Source organism: Coptis chinensis, chromosome 8, assembly GCF_015680905.1.
Source record: "Coptis chinensis isolate HL-2020 chromosome 8, ASM1568090v1, whole genome shotgun sequence".
Classification (NCBI taxonomy): domain Eukaryota; kingdom Viridiplantae; phylum Streptophyta; class Magnoliopsida; order Ranunculales; family Ranunculaceae; genus Coptis; species Coptis chinensis.
The window spans coordinates 44,328,874-44,354,565 of record NC_141463.1 but is presented as its reverse complement, the minus strand read 5'-3'; the positions used below and the strand labels follow the sequence as shown (position 1 = coordinate 44,354,565).

The window sequence follows — 25,692 nt, the reverse complement described above, 5'->3', positions numbered from 1 at the left end:
TATAGGGAGATGGTGCAGTTAGGGGCTGCGAAAATGTGCATTGCTAAGGGTAAGGAGAGATGTTTAGCTGATGGCAACGAGGTTCTAGGGTTCTATGGAACGACTTTGAAATGTCACTTGGGGTATGAAGCGAATTCAAGTATCTGTGGGCACCGGTCATGTAGCATATGCAGTATTATTGGGTTCAGCTTCTGGAACAAAGGAAAGACAGTATGCGTCTGCAACAGCAGTGGGAGAGCACATAAGAATACAATGAAACACGATGCTAAATGTGCATCAAATACTATGGCCATACTTGTCTCCAGGGTTATTGCAGGGGGAGCAGGGCGGATTGCTAACTACCATGGTCAGGGAATAATTGATAGCCAAGATGATAGCTTTGATTCTTTCACTAGTCCATTGAATGGCCTGGGGGAACTAATTATTTTGGATCCAAGGTCCATTCTTCCCTGCTTTGTGATTGTGTATAGGGTGAAATGATAATAATGCTGGTTTGTCTCAGACTGAATAGAAATTATATCCAAACTCTTCTAAAGATGATCAAAATTTTCAATTAATAATTTAAAGTGATATACACTATGTTCCATCAAAAACCTAGGGGCCAAATGGTAATCATTCTAAAGTAAAATAACAAATTTACAGCTCTCAATATCAAGAACAGAAGGTCAGCAAGAGGTTACCAAGATTTCTCTCTTTTGATCTTCTTTACAATCATTCTTGCTGGTTTACACACTCTCTTGCAAGAACTGCACTTCCAGGCATGTCCTCGGAATGTAGTTGTGCTATGCTGTGAAGTTTGACGCTCACAAAATCAATCATTTAGAGTTTGTTAGATGTTCTGCAGTCTTGGGCTGTCATTTGAGCTTTTCTGATCATACTCTTATTCTCTCAACTGTGAAGTTTCATTCTAAAGTATCATTGTCAAATATCTGTTTTTGGCACAAGAAGGTTATATCCATTAAACACTGATTATATCCATTACAGTGGTAGTGAGATAACAAAACCGGATTACAGGAAGGTAACAAATTTTCTCGCACACTCTTCAGAACAATATCACCAATTTGTGATTAACAAGTTCTTATTTGCTATTAGTATTAATCTGGAGTATTATTACCTTATTTAAGAAAGCGTCGCTTTGTCGTTCAAGCTCTCGTACTTGTTCCATTGTAGTTCCAAACCAGTCATCAATCCAAGCAAAAGAATTCCTATGGCTTTCCAGAAAAAGTGCCCTCTCACCCTGTAAATATTTAATATAATTGATCAACTGACCATAAAAAACCCTTGTAAACTATGGGACTGTTTTGTATGAAACGATATGAGACATCACAGGCACTGGAACACTAACAATTGTTTCCATACATCTGTTCAACAACAAAAACTTAAGGAGATGCAAAAACTGAGGAACACAAGAAAAGATTGACTGAAAGAGATGCATAGAAACCATATCTGTCATAAAAAGAGGAAAACTGTAGTAGCCATATTCAGGGATGTATCACAGAAGTACTGGGCCAAGAGATAAGGCCCAGACCATAGTGTGTATTGGGCCCAGAAAATGGGCCCAGGACCAAACTATGCCCCATGAGTAACCCTAAGAGAGGGATATAAAAAGGAGGAGAGGAGGAGATGGAGGAGGAAGGGGCTGGGAATGGAGCCAGAGAGGGGGAGAGGGTGGAAGTGAACTACGGCTGCTTGATCCCGAAATGGGTACGTAGGCAACCTAATTGGTGCAGCCGATATCAAATATAGCTCTCATACTAGTGAGATTATTGCTTGCGGTATTGTATTGTAACAAATGGCGCAAAATGCTGGGGACCCCGATTTCAAACTTCTAGCCGTCAAGTTCTAATAATAGTTCACTACTATTCGAGCCGTCAGTCCAATATTCAAAGTGATCGAAACCCATAAAATTTAGCCCAAACACTCACCCGGCGGCGGAGGATCGCCAAAATCCACTACCCCATCTTCCATTTCCATAGTCAAAGCGACATTTCATACCCATCTTCACTTTTAAACCTTTTTAATAAATCCAAGCAACTTGTTTTAAACTATGGGACCGACCAGTTAATTTTAAAGGAGCCGGTTATGTCAATTTATGTGGAAACTAGTTGAGTTTATTTAGATGTATGGGGTGAACCTAAGTTTATGAAGGAAATGGAAGTGAGATATCACGGAAAAGCAAAGCATGAAAGTGGTCGCCAGCGGCTTCGACAAGTGGGTGTGAGTCAAGTCGCCGAATTGGGACTTATGTTTTCAGGTGTAAATAGTGGGTACCGCCTTTGGTGTCGATAAAGATTGAGGCGAATTGAGTTTGGAGCCCGAGAAGAGTATTGTTGGGAATTTCGGGATGTATTGAGTTTGGAGGAAGCGATGGGTGATCTAGACATTAAACCATTTCAATAGCACATTATATCCTTCTAATATGGTCAATGACAAAGCACTTCAACTTTGTTCTTTATGGCAAGCTCGTTTGGGAGACTCGATTGGTATCCGCTTTAAAGTTGTTCAACTGCGGGTACGGATGAGGAAGAGGAACATGAAGTTAATAATCGATGAAGAGGATAAGAAGTTGAATGATCTCAATGAAGATTTTGGCTCGGTGGTCTACGGCGGGGTGTACTTCTCCTCAAGGAATTTTGAATGAATGTAATCTGGGGCCGTTATGTGGTAGAGGAGCTATATAACTTCAAGGAAAACCATAAAACATCTCTCAAGGAGGAGGCTATCACTTTCTTTGTCACGCCAAGATGTTGCCTAACTAGCTAACTTGATGGTGGAATAGAATTCCTTTATTTTGGGTCCGTGGTTAGTTTTGGAAATATTTTGTGTGTGTATGGTCGACCGGGAGTTGGGCCTTCACACAGAATCGCTTTTTGGTAGATCCGGTAGTGTTAACTACTAGAAAGTGGTAACGGGCGGAACTTCAGAAGTTAAGTAGATCCGCTTCTTTGGGAGTGAATTAGTTCCATTTTGGCTCTTATATGCTTCTTGGTGGAAATGATTTTGGCTTGTTTAAACTTTGATATATATGATGTGGTCGATATCGGAGCTATGGGTATTGTTTTTGGTTGAGATCGTTGGTGGTTTTAGGAGTGAGTTTAGTAAAGACTAATGGTGGAGCAAAATTCCAATTTTTCCCGAATCTTATTTCGCTCAATCACCAAAAATTTACAGATTCCACATAGTTAATAGTTCCGAGTCAACTCAAGACTTGAAAGACTCACCAAGTCAACTCAAATCTACTTATCAAACTCGTTAATTGGTGGGGTCTTAAAAAGGAAAGTGAAGGGTTTTTTGAAGAAATGTGGGAGTTGGGGGTTAAGCCTGACGTGGGTTCGTATAATTATTTGGTTGATGTGTATTTCAAGGAGATGATAGGAAATTGATAGATGCTTAAAGGTGGTTGAGAATATGAGAGATGGAGGAATGACTCCTGATGTTTATACGTACATGAGCATTATTGGTGGATTAGGGTTGGTTGGTCAGCCGGATAAAGCGAGAGGCGTGTTGAAGGAGATGATGAAGTAGGGATGTTACCCCGACATCACCGCATATAATGCTATGATAAGGAATTTCTGCATAGCGAAGGGTCATGGATGCTTGTACCTTGATGGATGAGATGGTGCGTAAGGGCTTGTGTCCAAATGCTATAACTTATAGCTTATTCTTTAGGATTTTCTATTGGTCGAATGACTTTGGGCAGCTCCTGGAATTTGTTTAAGAGAATGAGGGAGGCTGGATGTCTACCGAATACACAGTCTTGTATGTTTCTTATTAGATTGTGTAAGAAACAAGAGAAGGTGCGATGGCTCGTCTTTGTGGAAGGACATGGTGGAGAAGGGGTTTGTGTCGTATATTTGGGTCTCTGATGTGTTGTTGGATTTGCTTTTTGATCTAGGGAAGTTCGAAGAAGCTAAGAATTGTTTCTTGTAGATGGTTGAGAAGGGGCATAAGCCAAGTAATGTCTCATTTAAGAGAATCAAGGTACTAATGGAACTTGCCAACAGCATGAGACTCTTAAAATCTTGTTGAAGAAGATGGGTATTTTCCGCCAATAGTCCAGAGCGCAGAGAAAAAGAGAGGCACCCCGCCTACTTTTGAGCTTGGTTATGTCTCCATTGTTGATTGGTCTAGTTTAAGGATTTGGATGAACAACCGATTCTCTCACCGTTGCCGCCTTGGTTCTTTGCAAGGAAGCAATTTTACAAAGAGTAGAGGTTTCAAAAGATTATATGGTTGGGCAAGAAGCTCCCCGCCAAAGATGTGTAACATTTATGTAGATTATGATAGACGAAAGGGACCAAGATGAAAGAGGAAGAACAGAATCTAAGCAAGAATTTCTTAACCGTGGTCATGGACAATGCTTGAGAATTTCTCGTAGATGGTCGTGGTTGTTTCATGTCTCAAAGTGTGCGCAGAAATAGGATCTTTATGTGTTGAAGTAGGTTCTTTGTCCGATTTGTGGAGAATTCTATACTTATGGTTGATCGTCAAGTCTTGGACAACATAGCTTTGATCTATCCGGATCGAAAAAACCGTATCGATTCACGATATCCTTTCAGCGTAGGCTTTTTTCACGGCTTGATGAACTAATGGATTGTTTAGATCTTCATGTAGGTATGGTCTTTATCGATGAGTGGAGTTGCCGACCCTATTTAAAAATTCCTTTGCGGTCGCACCTTGGATGCATAGTTCATGGAAGTGTCCTAAATTGCGATGATTATACATATGTTGACATGCATTGCTTGGATATAAATAAGCAAGAAACCGTTCGCGTAATTGGATAGTCAGCTTCACAAGACGATGAAGGGTTGATTGTGTTGTCACGAATGATTGAAAATATCACTAGGTGGGAGAGAAAAATGGGGCCGCCAACACTATTTGGGGTTTGGGAAAACCAGATAAAGAGGGCACCTTTCCGGAGAAATCGGGGAAAAGCCGTAATAACAGGGGAGGGGGTTCGAGAGATCGGGTGTGTGAAAGAGAGTTTAGGCTGCTGGTATCGCCTTAGTAAGACTAAGTCGCGTAGAGACCCAGTCTTAACGCCATGAAGGCCCGGTCGTGGTTATCAAAGCGGTGAAATGGCCGAGGAAACAAGGGCAGCGGAAAGAATGTCAAAGATCCGAATGGTGTTGGCGCTAGACAATTTGAGGAATGAGAAGTCCCCAACAGCGACAACCGGTCGAGCCCGTGGAGTGGGATGAGCCCGCCGATTAGAGATGCTAGAGATACATGGGGAAATGAGAGAGCCCCAACCGGCGACAACCTTACGGTCGAGCCAGCGAATGGGATGAGCCCTCCGCGGATCGAGATGCCGGAGATACAAGGGGCAATGATAGAGCCCCAACCGGGCGATAACCCGGCGAGCTGCGGAGTGGGATGAGCCCCGCGGATCGAGATGCTAGAGATATATGGGGCAATGAGAGAGCCCCAACCGGCGGCAACCCGGTCGAGCCCGCAGAGTGGGATGAGCCCTCCGCGGATCAAAGATGCTAGAGATATATGGGGCAATGAGAGAGCCCCAATCGGTGGCAACCCGGTCGAGCCCGCCGAGTGGGATGAGCCCTCCGCGGATCAGAGATGCTAGAGATACATGGGACAATGAGAGAGCCCTAACCGGCGACAACCCGGTCGAGCCCGCGGAAATGGACGAGCCCTCCGCGGATCGAGAGATGTTAGAGATACATGGGCAATGATGAGAGCCCAACCGGGTGACAACCCGGTCGAGCCAGCGGAGCTGGATGAGCCCTCCGCAGATCGAGATGCTAAAGATACGCTGGGCAATAAGATAGCCCCAATCGGCGACAACCCGGTCGAGCCAGCGGATGGGATGAGCCCTTCGTGGATCGAGATGCTAGAGACATGGGGCAATGAGAGAGCCCAATCGGCGACAACCCGCCGAGCCCGCGGATAACGAGCCCTTCATGGATCGAGATGCTAGAGATACATGGCAACGAGAGAGCCCCAACCGGGCGATAACCCGGTCGAGCCATGAGTGGGATGAAGCCCTCCGCTGGATCGAGATGCTAGAGATACATGGGGCAACGAGAGAGCCCTATAGCGCAGAGCCCGAAAGCGAGCCAGGGATGAGCCGACGAGCCCTTCACTAACGTAAAGGCAAGAGACAGCAGGTCAAAAGAGAAATAGCCCCGTGAGCCGGTTTAGGCACAGTCGTCGAGATCAAGAGATATCGCGGACATGAGATCCAAATCAAACATGGGGCAAGCCGAAGTTTATCATCGACTCCACTCCTTAGCAGAGACAAATGGAGTGATGAGCCTCCGCCGGATATGAGATCCGGAATCAAACGTGGGGCAAGCCGAGAATTACCTCATCGATTCATTCAAACGAACAGAGCAGAGGATGATGAGCCTTCCATGGCCGGGAGTTCCAAACCGTAATCGAAGGGGGACGAGGTCCTTTCATGGACCCGGGATATTGAGGTCCACTAGGTGCGGCAAAGCGGGATGAGCCCTTTTGGGCGGATACAATGTTGAAGTTCTCGCGAAAGGGTGAGACACTCGCGGCACATAGTAGTAAGTTATGTGGAGGAGAGCTTATGGTCGGACAAGACACTCATGGGTACCAGTGAATTTTGTAGATGAGCGATAGATAGTTGGGAGACAACAACTTGGCATGAGAATGAGTTTTTGAAGAGTGAAGCGGGAGGGATGACCCCACCGTGGATACGCTTAACGAAGTTATATGAATGAGAACCGATAGAGCCGGACACTTCCGCGGACATACGGGCCCAGTAGCGAAAGCGACGGATATGAGATGTCCCGAGGAGAAAGAAGGCTACGTCTGATCCGCGGGACAATGTGGATAGCTAGAGTTCGAAGAAAAGAGACAAGGAAGTTTGAGGACTTCGGGTCCGCCGTCGCCATCGCCAAACCCGGTAGAAGGGGCAATTGTAGTAGCCATATTCGGGGATGTATCACGTAAGATCTTGGGCCAAGAGATAGCCCCGCACCATAGTGTGTATTGGGCCCGAAAAAATGGGCCCAGGACCAAACTATGCCCTACGAAAGTAACCCTAAGAGGGATATAAAAAGGAGGAGAGGAGGAGATGGAGGAGGAAGGGGCTGGGAATGGAGCCAGAGAGGGGGAGAGGGTGGAAGTGAACTACGGCTGCTTGATCCCGAAATGGGTACGTAGGCAACCTAATTGGTGCAGCCGATATCAAATATAGCTCTCATACTAGTGAGATTATTGCTTGCGGTATTGTGTTGTAACAAAAACAATTATTCATATTTTCTTTTTTGACATACTAAAGAAAGGAAAACTCTAATCCCTGCTTGAAAGTTGAATTTGAACGTAGGACCTTATCACCCAGCTGAGCCGCTGGACGCCCTCTACTAATTCTAGTTTTGACAGAGCAAGACAAATCAAATCATGAGACTAGAAGCACTCAAGCAAACTACAAGTCAGAAGTACATATTTAAGATCTTAAAAGAAATTTATATTTTCATTTTCTTCAAAACCCAGTTGCTTGGGTTGTAAGCGTCAGCCTCTAAAACAAAGAGGTTTGCAAAAATAAAAATAAAAATGGATATGATTCAATAATAGCATGAAAACTATGCTATAGAATCAGCGACTCTTGAAGATCGCTTGCATGTACATATAAAAAATATTCTAACAGGAAAGTTTTCTCACAAAACAAAGTAGTAACAGATAATTCAACGATAGCTACTGAAGTTCTTCTCGTCACTCAGCAATTGAAAGGAGCTTTACAGTAGAAAAACACTCTCAACTTAGTTAGAGTTCAGTGTAAACATACCGCAAGCAAAGCTTGTTCCAACCGATATCCAAAGCCCCAGTATGGAGCATCTATTGTCACCAATTTGTAGGCTGTCATAACAGGACAACAGTTATCCTACACATAAATAAACCAATAAAAGTTTGAATAGATAACCTGGGACAAGGATGCAAATAACTGGAAGAGCGATATTTACAAGTGAAAGATGATATATAAGATGTTTGTCTCTGTGGTTACAATCTCATTGGTCAAGCTACAAGTATTTTCTAACCTTGTGTTTTTGAAAACAAATAAAATGAAAATTAGGATGTACTGACAAAATATGGCCTGCTCGCTACGACTTCCTACTATTTTCTTTCATTAGAGAGATGGGGACGAATGGTCATCTGACTCATCTCATCTTTTATCTCATAGTGTCATAGTAATAAAACAAGATAGGTAGGTCATCGTAACTATCAGCACAATAACATAATTTCATTATCTCCCAGTTTCAAAGTTTTGATAGGAAGTATTTTTTTGCTCAAGGATAGAGATGTGCAAACCTGCCATCCGTCCAAAAGGGGTCCACGACCTGTTCGCAGTGATCTAAATTCAGTTAAGTCCACATTGTTGGTACCAACTGCATAACTCCAATAGTCCCTTGAAGCTGATAATATATCAAGAGTTTCTACTTGCCTAGCCACTAGTAGATTTTTGCTTAAACCATGCACCTAGTATATTAATTTTATCAGTCCAATTGCGTAGCGATACAAAGTATAAAACAAATTAAAACTTTCTCTGTGTGTGCTTGTGTCTGTGTGAAAGTGCTACAAATCCCAGACATAGGTTGAAGAAGAAATGTATGACCATAAATAAACAATTTAAACCAACTCACATTCTCCAAGTGACCATTGTCAGCTTTATGAATAGTTTCGACGGTTAGACAAAATCTTGGAAAATATGGACACTGCAAAATCAGCAACTGTAAGAAATGTAGCATTGAAGAAGGCATGCATCTTACTGAATTTTAAGAATGACATGAATTTCTTACAACAAGTGCCAGAAAAGAATAAAAATAACAAGACTTACCTTAATCACTGAGGATATGTTGCCCAATTTCAAATAAGAAAAAAGCACACTTATCAGTATGAATTTCCAAACAAAACACTTTTGCGAACATTGAGAAACATAACAGAATTTAAAGTGAAGTTCCTGGGCTGACCTGTTTTGCATTTTGGGTACGCATTCCAAGCTTCCTCTTGCATGACAAGAGCATCTGCAGGGGCAAACGTGGTAAGCCAGGCAGGAACTTTGCTGCAGAGTTCAAAAAATCAAATCAAATCAAATTCTTGCATCAGAATTAGATCACACGCTATAGGAGAAAGGATGGCCATGTCAACTTTTGCAAAATGCATAATAAAAATCCATCAATCTGTCAGCAATGAAGAATTGACTATATCACCACCTGAGAATAGATAAGGGACTGACAGTTAATAGAAATAAAAGCTTAACAAGAGGTGATTGGAATGCGACCTTTCAAAAGCCTAAAAGATGAAGCTCATTTTGCAGAACTGCAGATTCCAATAGTTCTTGTGAGGCTGACAAACTAGCACTTGTTGAGTGTAGATAACTAGACTTCTTGAGCTTTAAAGTTTGAAATGGTATTGGAAGTCTGTGAAATATACTAGTCTCACAAAAAAAGAAAGGGTGGTTGGGAATTATTGATTTGTACTGTGGACTAGTTTTTAAAGTGGTTTCCAAAGGTGAAAGCTTATGGGTGAAATGGATGTGGAATCAAAACCTCAAGAACAAGTTCTTTTGGTCTATGAAAATTCCAAATGATTGCTCCTGGGTTTGGAGAGGTATACTAGAGATGAGACCTATTGCAAGGAAGTTTATCACCAACAGTCTCTCTACAGGCAAGAGAACCTTGCTGTGGCATGACATTTGGTGTAAGAATTCCCCTCTCATAGAGGATCAGGAAGCAAGGAACTCTTTTAATCTTCCTATTGATGCTACTGTGAGTGAATTGCTTACAAATGGGAGATGGAATGCTCTGGTCATGCACTTCCACAGGGTACACCGAAGTAGAATATACTACAGACAGAGGTATGTAGTAATTTCAGAGGATAGAACCATATGGATTCCCCACCCTCATGGAGTTTATACTTCAAAATCTGCTTACTCTGCCCTCAGAACACCTAGGGAGACAGTGCAATGGTAAATATGGTTTGGGGGAAGTTAGTAGTGCCAAACACTCTTTCACAGCATGGCAGTTGTTTTCTGGTAGTTTACCCACACAAGATAGGTTGGTTCAAAAAAAGGTTCTGCAGGAATCAAGGTGTTGTTTGTGCAACAACTCAAGAGAGAACTCAAAACACCCTTTTTTTTAATGCCCTTATAGTAAAGCTCTATGGTGTAGTGTTAAGCAATACATTGGGTTGTCTGTTCAAGCTCCAAATACTAATAGAGAGTGGATGCAGCTGATGAGGATTTGTCAGAGGAATACATGTGAGACAGAGGTGTATAAGGTATATATAGGTGTAGTTATCAGTTACATTTGGAGGAAAAGAAATTATAAAGATTCAGAAATACTTCACAAGATTGGCATACAGTGAAGAAGAGGCTGATTAATGATATGGGTGTTTACTTGCAAGAGCAACTAACGACAGTGAAGGATACTAGATAGATTGGGTATTATAGTAGATTTTGTAAGGAAGGAGCCAGTTTAATGTATATGGAAGAAGCCGGAAGAAGGTACAGCTAAGCTAAACCCAGATGGAGCTATGTCAGAGAGTAGATGTGGAGTTGGAGGAACTATAAGAGATTCTAATGGAAAAGTGCTACTAGCTTTTACTGGTCCAGGTGGACTCAGAAGTGTTATTTCTCAGGAGTTGAAAGCTATATTATGTGGTTTGCAAGGGTGCCTGAAGATCCACATCTCAAGAGTACAAGTAGCCTCTGATTCATTAAGAGCAGTGAACATCTTGAAAGAGAAGGAAAGACCACGCACCTTGGCAGTGTGCAGATGTTACAGCTGCTATAAGAGAGATGTTGAGTCAGTTTGTCAGTGTAAGTTTTGTTCATGTTTATAGAGAAGCTAATCGAGCCGTTGATCACCTTGCTTCTTTAGCAAATGATCATGATGTGAAATATTTTGTACCTCCTCTTACTTCAGTGCTTATGTCAATTGTCGAGGAGGACAAAAATGAAACTGTAAACCTAATATTTTGATTATGAATGCAGGTTCTATTAAAAAAAATAAAGGATTAATTAAGTTCTATATATCTATAATTCTATACTGCAGCAAAAAAAAAACAATATCAATTGTAATATAGATCACATACACGCCTTGATTCATATCACATATGAGTGATAAACAGTGATAACATTATCTCATAGAATGTTTTAGCTTTATGGACGTTTTCCCAGAGGAAAAAAACAAAAGATTTTTGAAGATGTTAACAACAAGACCAATCCAATGAATATATGCAAAATCCAAATAATAGTTACAACTTTTTGGGAAGTACCTCTGCAAGTGATATACTTTGGATGTGTACTGACCCTTCCCAAAAACATCATCTTCAAAGGGTCTATTTTCCAAAACTTCCACACCTTCACTACTAGTTGTACTCTGCTGCTGCATTTTCATCACCATGTACCTTTGTGCTATTTGATACTGCACCACAAAATGTAAATTAGTAAACAGCTACCCTATGATAAGATTACTTGCCGAACAAGCAATAAAATAACCCGATCAACAAGAAAATTAGAAAAACCAAAGAATAATTGGAATTTTAGTTGTTACCTCTTCCAAAGACATCGGCATGACTATTCGACTTCCACCCAAATAAAACCAATTCAAGGACATTCTTTTGTCTACTTTTATTCATAATATTTATATTTATAAAACTGCAAAACAAGTGTGAAATGAAATATAGTTTATTTTTTAAATTATATATATATATATATATATATATATATATATATATATATATATAGTATAGAAACAGTTTTATCACTACGTATAATGAGAAAAACAAGTTGATACTTGAATTTACACAAGAAGAATGTTTGCTGCATGAAACAAGAAAAGTAAAGGATACAACTCTTTCATCTGAACCATTTCTTGAACTTGAGCTGGTGATAGATATTGGAACTTGAGCTGGTGATAACAAATAGCAAATAAAAGGTAAAGCGTGTTTGTATTCTTATTTTGTTCCAAAAGATTTTATGCCTTACCAGCGCATATTAGTTTCTGTAAACATAGTGCAATTTATAAATTTAACATGCACCGGAGGTTGACCGTTGAAGATATTGTATTGGTGTGGGCCAGGAGAGGAGTTTGTAAAATGTGTTGGACTTTTTTGGAATCTTCTACGAGCTTAACAATGTATTAGGCAGACGACCGGCTAAGTCGGCATTGACTTTATTTCAAATGTTTTTGGGCTTTGGGCTTAATTCTCTCTCCTCTCTCTCCTCACAACTGACTTCTGAAGTGTTTTTTTTGTGCTGGCCATGTGTGACAGTCGTGCCCTTTACATAAGTGTGGAGATGCCGGATGCACACATAAAAGAATGGACAATTGGCATTTGCATTTGGGATGGTAAATAGCCTAGGACGTCCAGTTTGGTAATGGTTGTACTCTTGTACAACATTGTATCGCGCTAGAGTGATGAGATTGAGTATAAATCACTAGCTCATGTGTGTGTTGAAACTATCTCAGTATATCACATCTGCTAACAGAGCTCCAACTCTTAGTTTCGGGCATATCACTTTTTTTTTGTGATAATCTTAGTACAGCTTACATGGCACCCAATCCCAGTGTTTCATGGTTAAACCAAGCATATTAAGTTGGATTATCACTTTATTCGTGAGCGGCTCATTGTTGGGACTCTTCCGAGTACACTTTATAAGTACTTCTACTGAATCAACAACTTGTTGATGTCGTCACAGGTTACACAAACCTCGTTTTGAATTTATGGGCTCCACTCTCGTTTTCAATTTCTGGGCCTATGTTGTCTAAGCCCTTGCATAGGCCCCAAAATAAACATAAACTAAAAGTCCCATTAAGCTATAAAAAGCCCACTATTGTGTTAAAAACCCAAACAAAAGCTTGTAAAAAGAATACAATAGGCCCTATGTTATGGACCTTGTATTGGGCCCTTGGAAACTCAGGGCCGACATTGACCCTAAGGATTTTGTGTGTGTATAATACCTCCAATAGAAAGAAGGATGCATTGAATTTAATTTCCTTATAGAAATGTCATGGCACGCAATATCAGTACTTCCTAAAAGATTTGAAAAATGTGTTGTTTTTAGTTTCTACGAATCTATTGGATTGCCTCGAGTAATTTGAAAAACTTGGAGTGACGCTTTAAAAGATCAGGAAAGTGAAGAAGTTATTTAGTAAGGTACCAATGTGTTTGATAAGGTATTGAATTATCTTCAACATCAATGGGACTCCCAAGTCCCAACAGTGGGGAATGATGTTTGTGCATTTGTTTATTGGATTGTTGAATATTCGGACCGAACTCTTTCAACTCAACTGAATATTCAATTATTTGAAAAATGGGGCGTGACATCTTGTATATTGTTCTATTTGTGAGAAGAGACGCTCATAAGTATATGTAATACTCTCGATGAATCTTAATTTTGACCGTCCTTTGGTGCATGTGATGTTGTGAGGAATGTCCTTATTGAAAAAGATGGCAGATTTTGGAAAGTTAATTCTTGCTTACTGGATCATATCTGTATTACAAACATATCCATATAACCATATTCCACAGTCCACCGCTCTCTATTTTACTTTGAGAAAATTTAATATCTTTAAAAAAAAAACAGAAAATTTAATATCTCTTGCAAAGTGATCCACAAACACCTCATTTGGCCATCATAGCCTTGTGTAAAGTAGCTAGTATTGCTCTGATTTTCAAAATGTGCACGGATAATTATGTCAAAAGGGTGTAGACGAACAAACATATAGTATAGCAATTTTAGTGAGATTTGTTTATTAAATATTACTTACATTGTTAATGAAGGATATTATTTGTTTAGCGGAAAAAAAACAAACAAAAAAATCTATTTAGACCCCTTAATAACTCGCTAGGGACTCCATATCTTATGTGGCATCCAAATTTTATATCTCTTTTCTAAAATCAAAAATAAAAAATAGAAACAAATAAATAACTAATAACTTACCCAATTAATTAGCTAAAACTCTATATAGTAACAAATAAATAACAAAAAGCTTACCTATATTTCATCAAACAAAGAAAGAAAGAAAAAACCAACCACTACAACAAAAATACATTTATGTTACTGTTTAAAACAGTGATAATTTTTTTTTTGTCACTGTGTTATTTTTTTTTTTCCGAAACCGTGACTAAATGGTGGTCTTTCTTTTTTTTTCAAAACCGTCACAAATACTCTTTGAAGAACAGTCACAAATAGTTAAAAACCATCAGAATACAACCTCCTTTTAGTGACGTGTTTTCCTAAAATAGTGATAAATGTTATCCATAACCGTCATAAAAAATAACACTTTTATATATGTTTTCACAAAACCGTGACAAATAGTTAAAGTTTTTATAAAAAAATAAAATAAAAATAAAAGAATTCACTGAATTGGTTATGCACTCCATATCTCTACTGAATGCCTATACACCTTAAAGAAAAATCTTAACAAACATAATCCATTAAATTTCCAAATAGCATTCACAAACACTAATTCCATTAAACCAATCGAATCCAAGCTAGACTTAGATAACTATTACATGTATTTAAATCAAAATCAAAATGAAACATCTCAAAAGTTTAAAAAATAAATCATCCCAGCTCACCGGAATCGTCACGTGAATTTAAACACACTTATCATTCGTTTTGAGCGTAGTTCGCAACACGTTCTTGGATGAAGCCAACAAAATTGTATCCTTGCTTCTCACCAACCAAATACAATCCTGAAATATGCAAGAAAACCAAAATAAATAATTAAGTAATCAAAGCATATACTGACTAATAAGGCATTAAGAATTTGCAAAGAAGATGTCTTTGTGGCTACCTAGTAGACCTTGTAATATACTAGCAATACAATACAACTCAACAAAGTATACTGTAAGTACCCTCCGTTCTACATTCATATTACTACAGCACACGTGTCCACACACCAGGTTGTATTTCACCAGCTCGTACCAAGCCATCAGGATGTAACAATGACCCAGACTCAGGTCGTCCCAAATATCAGATACAGCCATATATAGAAGCAAATGATCTACCACGATCCTGAAGCTTAGTCAACGCACCAATCAAAGAGACATTTACTTTGTAATATCAGGAGTAATGACGAATTATCAAGATAACACAAAATATGGATCTACACTTGACAACGGCCTAGAACAAATAAGAAAGGTCAGCTCAAACATCTATAAGTAGAGAGAGATGAACTACGTAAGGTTTGATTCAAGTTTGACCCAATGAACTTGATACGTAGGCAACTCTTGTCCCAAGAAAGAGTGCAGCCATTCCCAACCATCCAGAACATCATGTCGTAGACCCAAAATATCACTCCTCTACATTGGCGTCGTCTACTGATTCGTTCCCTTGAGAAAAAAAAACACATACACACACACTATTTTCTCGAGCCTACGAAGCTTGTCAGAAAATCACCATGGAAGCACAGCTACAAGCTCTAGTAGATCAAGTCAAGTTCCTCCACGAGTCATTCACCACACTCTAGCAAGAGAACCAAATTATGTGCAAGCAAACCATTTCCAACACCAACAATGTGACTCCAGACGCCATCGACCACAATGCGGTCACAACCCTCACAACAACCACTAATCAACGCCTCGATGACCTCACCCAACGACTGGACAAAACAGGTGAAAAAGCCAGTGCAACCCAGATCGTTCAAAAGATGTTACAGTCGTACAAGGCGTCACCATTCACCATCGAAGTCAGGGACAAGCAGCCTCCCTCAGATTTTATATAACTAAAGTTCTCGTTGTACAACGGTAGCTCATGTTCAGGCCAGCACATAGCTCGCTTTAGCCAGATCCTTACACTTTACAGCGCTCCAGACTATGACTACCTAAAGTGCAAACTCTTTCCAGCTAGCTTGAAGGACAGAGCATTAGACTGGTTCTACACGCTCACTCCTAATTTAATCAACAACTTTGACAAGCTGGCCGAAACATTCGCAGCAGAGTTCGCCCATAACAGGAAGAAACAAATGACCTAGGCTCGCTGTTCCAGCTGAAACAAGCACATGGTGAAACTATCCGTGCTTTCCTAGAATGTTTCAAGAAGGAACTCCTATCAATGGAGTCAGGCCTCAAGGACAGCTTCACAACTTTTGCGTTCACCAACGCACTCCTAGACGACTCCGACCTAGACGGGTCCTCATGCGCAACAAACCAGAACGCTTAGACGACCTGTACCACAAAGTCAACAAGTACATAAAGTACGAAGAATGGATGGCCCAGCACAAAGGAAAAGAAGTCCTCGCAGTAAGCGACAAGCGAGACCCAAAGAAAGCAATCAGTACTCAGGCAACAACAACAAGGACAACAACTCCCACAAGTCCTCATACACCAAAAGAGAATTCTCTAACTTTTCCAGGATGCCAAGCTATATCCTGAAGAAGATATATACAACACCTTACTTCAAGCAAAACATCAACAAGGTGATAGCAATACCAGGATGTCCATACTGCCACTTCGACAAACTCCACCACCATGACATCGGTGAATGTTGGAGTCTCAAACACTACCTCCAAGACTTAGTCAAAGAGGGAAAGCTGAAAGAGTTCCTGCCAGAAAGCAACCTCAGGCATAAGCTGAATGTCAACCGCAACAGGAGCAGGAGCAAGAGCCATGAACGACCTGCTCGTAGAAGTAGCAGAAGCAGAATAGCCCGACGATCTGAATCTCTTGGTCGGTTGAGACACAACAGGAGACAACACTCCTCCGATCATGACAAGGAAAAGATAATCCACATAATTACAAACACCTCCAACAACAAAACCTCACGTCGTGAAAGCGCAGGCGTGTAGGAGCACTATAAGAAATCTATTACCTCTCCCACAAAGCTGAAGTAATCACTCCTACCAGCTCTCAATTTATGACCTCCATATCATTTGCCAAGGAAGATCTTGACAAGGTGTGCCTACCCCATAATGATGCCTTGGTAGTGCACGTCAAAATCAATGGATGGACAATCAAACGGGTCCTAATCGATCCAGGCAGCTCCTACGACATCCTCTTCTACCAAACATACAAGGATATGAACCTGCCAGACTCGGTGATGATAGAATCAAATGCACCACTCTACGGGTTCAATGGAGACCGCACAAATGTCATTGGAGACGTCATCCTACCAGTCTCCATTGGAGAAAAAGAGAACATGGTCAATACCTCAACACGCTTTAGTGTGATTGATGTCAAGTTGTCCTACACTGCCATCTTAGGACACAAGTGGATTCACAAAATTCAAGCAGTTCCATCAACCTAACACCAAGTCCCGCGGTTCCCCGGACCCCAAGGCATCATGGAGCTCAGAAGCAACCAACTAGAAGCTCATCAATGCAATCAAGTCAGCGCAACAACCACGGCCAAAACGTAGGTCGTCCAAACAAAAGAAATCCTAAAGCCGCAAGATCCTCAAGCTTCCAGCCTTCCAGCATCAGCAACTGACAAGTTCAAGGAAAAACAAGCACAAATCGAACCTGGAGAAAAAGTCAATTTTGGCACAAATGATAACCCAAAATTTGTTTATATAGGGGCTGATTTAGACCCCAAGCTCAAGGAGCAACTTGTCAAATTTCTATCTCTCAATAAAGATGTTTTTGTTTGGTTATATATCGATATGCCATGAATCGACCCTCAGGTCGCTTGCCACAAATTAAATGTAGATCCAACTGTAAAGCTTATCAAACAACGACCTAAGAAACTAGCACTCAAATTTCAAAAAGCCATCAACGAAGAGATAGAAAAGCTCAAAAATGTTGATTTATCAGAGAAGTCAAATACCCGACCTAGCTAGCTAACATTGCCCAAAGGACAGCTTCCCCTTACCAAGGATTAACATACTGGTAGATCAAACTTGTGAACATGAACTTCTATCATTTATGGATGCATATAGTGGATACAATCAGATACCACTTGCAGAAGAAGACTAGGAGAAGACGTCCTTCATAACCGAACAAGGAACATTTTGCTACAACGTCCTACTGTTTGGCTTGAAGAACGCCGGTGCGACCTACCAAAGACTTGTCACAAAGATGTTCAAAGACTTGTTGGGCGACACTATGGAAGTCTACATAGACAATATGGTAGTCAAAAGTGAAAAGGCTGGCGATCACATTTCTCACATGCAAGAAGTCTTTGAAAGATTGCGCCAAAACAAGATGAAGCTCAACCCAGCAAAATGTATATTTGGGGTAGCCTCAGGAAAATTCCTAGGATACCTCGTCTCACAAAGACGTATTGAAACAAACCCAAAGCAAATACTGATAGGGTTATATACTAAAAACATTACTTTTGTATTAATTCTAATTCTTTATATTTTGAATGAGAATCATATGGGCAAATGTTATGCATATATGTTATTAGTTATATACATGTGTCTAATACTTTATGTTGTAGATGATATGGTGTGAACACACAAAAGATCATATCATTAGTACCTTATAAAGTATAAGTAATCGTTCACAACCTAGATGGATTTGGACAAACCATTGGTACGGTTGTAGTATAATCTGATATTAGTCTATCTTGACTATAGGATTACACTAGTACACTTTGTGTGTATTGAACATGACAAAGTGAGGTTGTTTCTCTTTATATTGACTATATAAGAGAACAAACGCCTTTGTTATTATGGATGCTTGTCCTCTTAATCCGGATATAATAATGGGCACTTACGTGCATTGTACATTGCTTTAAATCATCAATGAGTGAGATTCATTTGTGAATCAACAAACTCGATGGATTGGGTCATGACATTGTATGTAAGGTGTGTTGTTGATTATAGAAGGAATCCGTGACCCGCAGGAAGTCGGGTTGATGATGTCCCCTTGAGGAGCTCAAAAAGATTGTCATGTAAACCCTGCAGGTGGATTTATTCCGACATGACAATGAGGTTGAGTGGTACTACTCAAGGACATAAAAAGTTGATTAATGTAGTTGTTAGTAATTTGACTAAATCAACGGACATTCGATATCTTAAACACGGGGATATCCACAAGCATATAATATAGAGCCCATAAATGCTGACACGTAATTTGAGATTAGGGTGGTAGTACAACAATGGCCTTTAGTGGAATAAGCCATTTGTTGATGGACTTGGGCCGTGTGTTCTGGGCGAACATGGGAAGCCCAAGCCCGTCAGGAGGCCTAACCCTAATTTCTCCTCATGGTCCCTGTTGTAGCCTATAAATAGAATCTTTTTTCTGTTGGCGAATTCACTATTCACTAGATTGAAAAGAGAGGCAAGGAAAGATAGATCCAAAATTGGATCTAGCTTTGTGAGAAAGAAGGGGGTTAGTATATCGTTGCCTACGCAACGTCCAATCTATTCTAAAGGAATACAACAGAAGATCAAGGGGTTGATTGTTGATTCGGATTCATAGCTATTTGGATTCTCAGAGATATCAAGAAGCTGATCTAAAGGTATGATTTTCTATCCAAAACCGTGAACCCCATTAATTCCGCTGCGTGTGGGTTTTCACGGTTTGTAGAAATTTGCATTCTAAAATAACGATTCTTACAAATATGAGTTCTCCTTGAAATGCCAAAACCAACTTCCAAGCAACAAATTCACAAGCTATCTGGCGGTTTCAGCCCTTAACAGATTCATCTCACGTGCATCTGACAAATGTAGACCGTTCCTACAAATACTAAAGAAAGACACAACATCCACATGGATAGACGAATGCCACAAAGCATTCAATGACCTGAAGGCTTACCTATCAACTCCGCCCATCCTGTCTAAACCAAATGAAGGAGAAACACTGGGCCTTTACCTTGCGACCACTGACTTTGCCATCAGCTCGGTCCTCTTTCGCGAAACTGAAGGAATAAAAAAACCAGTCTATTTCACCAGCAAGACATTGGCAGATTCAGAAAAGCATTACTCTCCAATTAATAAAACAATGTTATCTTTGTTATACTCTGCTCGCAAGTTTTGACATTACTTCCAGGCTCACAGCATCAAGGTCATAACAGATTTACCCATCAAGCAGGTTTTGAGTTCTAACAAAAAAACAACCCGCATAGCCAAATGGGCTGAAGAACTCGGCGAGCATCACATCGACTTTGTTCCCAAAACGTCTCGCAAAAGTCAGGTTGTTGCTGACTTCCTTGTCGAAGATGTCAACTGGGAACCCGAGCCTATCACTTCACTCCATCAACCAACCACCCTAAACACATGGCACCTTTACGTAGATAGAGCGTGCAACAACAGCGATAGGGGACTGGGGGGTGTGTTAACTTCACCAGAAGAAACCTAGTTACAAAAGTCAATCAAGATCGATTTCGCAACATCCAACAACGAAGCGGAATATGAAGCATTAATCATAGGCCTCCACATGACACAACAAATACAAGTCCAGAAACTCAGAGCTTACAATGACTCACAACTAATTGTCAAACAGATCACCAAAGAATATGTGACAAACAGAGCAAACTTAGCCAAGTATGCTCAGGTCGTCAATGATATCATCAGCTCGTTCACAACATTCTCCTTGCAACACATTCCCCAAGAAGATAACAGACATGCAAACAACCTAGCTTTCTTAGCCTAAAAAACCCAAGACGCATGTCCAAGCACAGTCTACATTGACATCCTGGAGAGGCCCACCTACTAGCAAGAAAATGTCAACGGCCTCACAGACTTCCAGCCCTCATCTGAAGAAGAGATCACTCAATCTTGGATAGGCCCATTCCTGAAATTTATCTTACATGGCGAGCTCCCAGCAAAGGCAAGGAATGCTCATGCCATACAATTTCAAGCTCCCAGATACACCGTGATCAACGGTCGATTGTTCTATAAATCCGCAGGAAGATCCCACATAAGGTGCATAACTCCACGCGAAGGCCAACTTATCTTTGACGAAATTTACAAAGGCGAATATGGCAACCATGCAGGAGCAAGATCTCTGGCTCATAAAGCAATCTCCCAAGGGTATTATTGGTCAGGCATGCACATCGAGGCAAAGAAGTATGTTCTCAGATGCCACTAATGTCAAATATTTGGCCACAACCATCTAAGTCCAGCACGGGAGTTGATCAACATAGCCAGCCCCTGGCTTTTCCAGGGGCTAGATATCATAGGACCATTCATCTCACAAAAGAAAACAGGACTCAAATATGTCCTTGCAGCCACAGATGACTTCACCAAATGGGTTGAAGCAATACCACTCGTTAAAGTCAAGAAAGTCCACATCATCAACTTCATATGGATCAATATCATCACAAGATTTGATCTACCCCACACCTAAGGGTGTGCATAAAACTGACATAACTGACGAATTGGGCCGAACTGAGCGGTTTGGATCAATTTTCTATTCTAGCCGATTCGGTTCATTTAAATGTTATGGAAAACCGATGGGTTCGGTCAGTCGCCAGTTTTCAAAGATCAAATCACCTAAAAACCGAACCGACCTACTTATTGCTTGGCTTTCTAAAACTATTAGTTTCTAACCCTTAGATTTGCAAGATCTATTCGTAGCCATTAGATCTTGAGATAAAAGATAACAAAAGAACCCTACTCATAACTCATAACTTCATCTCTCTCATCTACTAGCCGCCCCCACTCCTACTTTCCTCCATTTTTTTCTTCTTCTCCCCTCTCACATTTTCTCTTTTTTTTTTTTTTTTTTTTTTTTTTTTTTTTTTTTTGAACTAACTAGGGGTTAAGGATACCCCGACCTTTTATTTAATGGCAACCTCGCAAGTACATTTTCCCTTCTTTATCCCCCTTGATCAGTTCATCAAGTTTTTTATCCATAGGAGGAATAAAGTACATAGTTTCATTTACACAATTTCTACTTACTTTTGCTAGATAGTCGGCAAATTTCCCTTTCCTAAATAAATACATGCTTAAAATTAACATGTACAAACTTTGAGACCACTTTTTTTTAGTCTGCAAAAACAAGTTTCTGCGGCACCAAGGAGGCTCTTCTTTGGAGCTCAAAATCTGAATGGCTCTCATAGAATCCGATTGCACTTGTAGTAGCCGCTGAATATTTAAGTCCAAGCGGTCCTCCTTCAACCCTTTCAAAGACTCCAAGAAGCTCCCGATAAAGCCGCACGTTGTCTTGCCCAGGAACGCCACCAAAAGCCATCGACACATCACCATTACAATCTCAAAGCCCCCATAGCTAGCACTTCCTGCCTATACCGATCCATCTGCATTCGGTGTTGGTATCTCGTCCTCTGCTTTCTGTTCCATTTTACCCATGTCTCCTCCTTTCGGCGTGTAGTTTACTCCAATTCCTAGCGATCTCAAAATCCTCTTTGTTGCCTCATCTTCCTTTACTGTTTTCATCGACTTACCCAAATAGATTTTCATGTTATTCAATACCTTCAAACTCACATCATCAGCCGATCTAAACCTCTATTTCTTTAGTCTCCAGTTCCTCTCTGTCCAAATTGCCTGAACTGTCGCGCAAATCATAGCCCGTATGATCTCATTTGCCACTGTGGAGGTACGACAAATCCACATTAAGTAGTACCATTCATTGTGAGAAGATTTCACCATTTCCGGCAGCCCCATAGCTCTTTTGAAGTTTCTCCATACCAGCTGTGAATACTCGCAATCAAAGAAGAGATGGCCCGAGCTTTCCTCATCATGCATCCGCAGACAAAGACTTTGATGTTCCAATCACCTTCTTTTTCATCGGTCGATTCTCATGTAGGTAAAGCCCCCGAGAACGAAGCCGGATAGTAAATGAGTGTTTTGGTATGCGAAAACTTTCCCCATACAATCTTGTACCATTTTACCTTGTTTCGACATTTTTGAGTCTTTGCGTATCTTTGAGGAAATCGTAAATGCTCCTCGTCTTGGTTGGAGTCCATGTAATCTGGTCTTTTTCGATTAGTGAGAATTTATCTCAGTTTCCATTATCCATTTCTTAACTTCGCAATCTGGAAGATCAACTATAGTTCTCGCCCAACCCCCATCAGTGATCACTTCTGCGACCTTTGCATCGTCAGGTACTACATGGCCAAGGAGGTGTCTCGCCTGTTCATTTTTTATAAGAGGCCCCGAGCACCATGGGTCGTGCCAGAAGCTAGTCTCCTCTCCTTTTGCTATACAGTACCTTACGAACCTCCAAGCAATTTCCCGATGCTCCATCACACCTCTCCAAACCCAAGAGCAGTCTCGAGGGGTCTTCATCGTCCAAAATTTTTCCTGTTTTATATGATTATCCCATGACCATCTAACCCACAAACACTCATGTTTCTTTGCAATTTTGAAAACCAAGCCACAGTAAGCAGCTTTATTCCAAATCATTGGGTCCAATATTCCCAGTCCTCCTTGATCTTTATCAAGTCTGATCATCCCGTGACTAGCATGATGCATCTTTTTGGCCATATTTGATCCCACCCAAATAAATCTATTACACATCTTTGCCACTCTATCAAGTACTGTCTTCGGAAGGACGAAAGTTTGGGCCCAATACGACAGGAAAGATGAAAGGAGAGACTTAACCAACTGAACTCTACCTACTCTGTTAAGATCTTTGTTCTTCCAGTTTGAAATCCGAGCTGTGATCTTCTCTATGAGGGGCAAGCATTCCCGTATACCTAGTCTCGAGGCTGTAAGAGGTAGCCCTAGGTAAGTAATGTGGAGTTACTAGAGATGTGCATTGCTGCAACTAGCTCTAGTCCTTCTTCCACAGACATACTTCCAGTGAGAATTGTAGTCTTTTCATTGCTAAGATGTAATCCTGTTGCTTGAGAGAACGTGTTCAGGATATCTTTGATAGCCATGACAGACTCCATGTTACCTTTGCAGAAAAGAAGAACGTCGTCTGCAAAACAGAGATGGGAAATGGCCAGCTTCTTGCACTTGGAATGGGCTTTTATTCTTTTCGACTGGAGCCCTAGATTTAGAGAAGCACTTAAGACCTCCATGACAAGCACAAAGAGGTAAGGCGAAATTGGGTCCCCCTGTCGCAGCCCTCTCTTACCTTCAAAATACCCTTCCGGCGTCCCATTTACCATAACAGAGTACCAAGGAGATGCGTAGCACATAAGCAGCCATTCAATGAAAACAGGGGGGAACTGAAACTTTTGTAAGATGGCCTCAAGAGCATGCCACGACACAGAATCATAGGCTTTTTTTATGTCCAGCTTGATATCACACCTCTTCTGGCCTTGCTTTCTCGCATAGCCCCTTAGTAGCTCATGAGCTATCAGAAGATTATCTTGGATAGTTCTTCCCGGAATAAACGCAGATTGGGAGCAAGAAACCAATGAGGAGATACAAGTCTTCATTATGTTAGTTAGCACTTTAGACACACACTTGTATATGGTATTACAGCATGCAATGGGTCTAAAAGAGGCAACACTCGATGCATTTTTCACTTTAGGAATAAGACGGAGGAAAGTGGAGTTTATACCTCCTGTCATCCTTTTATGGAGAAAAATGTGTTTGATAGCTCTTTTGAAGTCTTCTCCAACAAGAGCCCAAACTTTCCTTGAAGAAATAAGCATTAAACCTATCCGGCCCTGGTGCTTTGTTATCCTCCAAATCAAACAAGGCTTCTTTGATCTCAATATCAGTAATAGGTGATGCCAATAACTGCCTCATATCAAGAGAGACCTCCTCCATATTCAGACTATTAAGATATCCGGCATCACATGTAGCGGAGGTAACCCCCCCAAGAAGCTCGAGTAATATTCCACAAACGCCTCCACTACCTGTTCTTTTCCTTCTCTTTTTTTACCCTCAAGCATCGGTAATATCCCAAAAAGTTTTTGGTCATCCTCTCCTTTAAAGCATTGAAGAAGTATCCACTACATTTATCACCAAAGCATAACCACTCAATGTCAGTTTTGTGAAACATATCAGCTTCCTCAAGTCTGATCAGAAAGCAGAGTTTTTCTCTTATTTCATACTCTTGGGCACTCAGAGCACAATCAAGCGGATTTTTATGTAAGTTCTCTTGAACTACCTTCAGCGCCTTCCTTGTCTCTTCCACTAGTCTATGTGTGTCACTGCAGTACTTCTTTGCCCAGCCTTTCAGAACTGCCTTTAAGCTCTTTAGCTTTCTTGTTAACATGTAATCAGGGTTTCCATGGTCTATTATTTCCCAGCACACTTTTAGCGAACTCTCAAACTCTTGATTGAGCATCCAGAAGTTGCAGAATCTAAAAGGTGGGTGGCTTCGGATAGAGTTGAGGAAAGATATTACCATAGGGCAGTGATCGGATGGTCCTTGAGGTAAACATTCCACCTTTGTCGCCAATCTTAACGAGGACCAAGCTGCGTTTACAAGACACCTGTCGATTTTTGACCATTTCCTCATGTGGTCGCCTCCACTGTTCCAAGTATAAAAGCATCCCATTGCTGCATGATCAAAAAGTCCAGCTACATTTAGGCATGTTGCAAAGGGCTGCGTTTCTCGATGATGAATGTACTCTGTCTCCTATTCTCTCATCTTGCGAACAAAACATTGTTGAAGTCCCCCATTACACACCATGGGCCATGAGTTCCTATGCTGATTGTCTTTAACTCCTCCCACAAAATTAGTCTATCCTGACTATTATTACTTCCATAAACCATAGTTAAGCAAAAGGAAAATCCATATTGCAGTAACGTAACTTTGCAGTGAATAAATTGGGAGCCTTCCACTTCCTTTTGGACAGCTACAAAACTACTATCTCAAGTAAGCCAAATTCTACCTCGTTCATCACTCGAGTAATTGTGGACGGTCTCCCAATTTGGGC

General features: G+C 40.8%; 3 protein-coding genes and 1 pseudogene across 5 annotated transcripts; 1 reads left to right on the top strand and 3 right to left on the bottom strand.

Moving 5' to 3' along the window:
- Positions 1 to 535: 535 nt before the first annotated feature.
- Positions 536 to 12,085, bottom strand: LOC147481585 (uncharacterized). 3 transcript variants are annotated; one of them, XM_086577329.1, is made up of 10 exons: positions 11,842 to 12,085; positions 11,544 to 11,574; positions 11,266 to 11,414; positions 8,958 to 9,049; positions 8,825 to 8,832; positions 8,631 to 8,702; positions 8,299 to 8,466; positions 7,778 to 7,873; positions 1,115 to 1,237; positions 536 to 929 (listed from the first exon to the last, which is right to left on the bottom strand). In XM_086577329.1, exons 1-10 carry the CDS (start codon positions 11,859 to 11,861, stop codon positions 903 to 905), a joined length of 786 nt encoding a protein of 261 aa, XP_086433455.1. In that variant the 5' UTR covers positions 11,862 to 12,085; the 3' UTR covers positions 536 to 902. The 3 variants fall into 3 exon arrangements, with proteins under 3 accessions (XP_086433455.1, XP_086433453.1, XP_086433454.1); XM_086577327.1 differs by lacking the exon at positions 8,825 to 8,832 and having other exon boundaries at positions 8,631 to 8,717; positions 11,842 to 12,076; XM_086577328.1 differs by lacking the exon at positions 11,842 to 12,085 and adding an exon at positions 9,269 to 10,775 and having other exon boundaries at positions 8,825 to 9,049; positions 11,544 to 11,806.
- LOC147481586 (uncharacterized) lies at positions 2,420 to 4,055 on the top strand (annotated as a pseudogene).
- Positions 12,086 to 22,831: 10,746 nt separating the features above from the next.
- On the bottom strand, positions 22,832 to 23,332 carry LOC147481584 (uncharacterized). The gene has a single exon (XM_086578982.1). The coding sequence runs from the start codon at positions 23,330 to 23,332 to the stop codon at positions 22,832 to 22,834; it is 501 nt and encodes a 166-aa protein (XP_086435108.1).
- A 1,327-nt stretch (positions 23,333 to 24,659) lies between these two features.
- On the bottom strand, positions 24,660 to 25,310 carry LOC147481583 (uncharacterized). Its single transcript, XM_086578981.1, has one exon. It carries the CDS (start codon positions 25,308 to 25,310, stop codon positions 24,660 to 24,662), a length of 651 nt encoding a protein of 216 aa, XP_086435107.1.
- Positions 25,311 to 25,692: the final 382 nt, after the last annotated feature.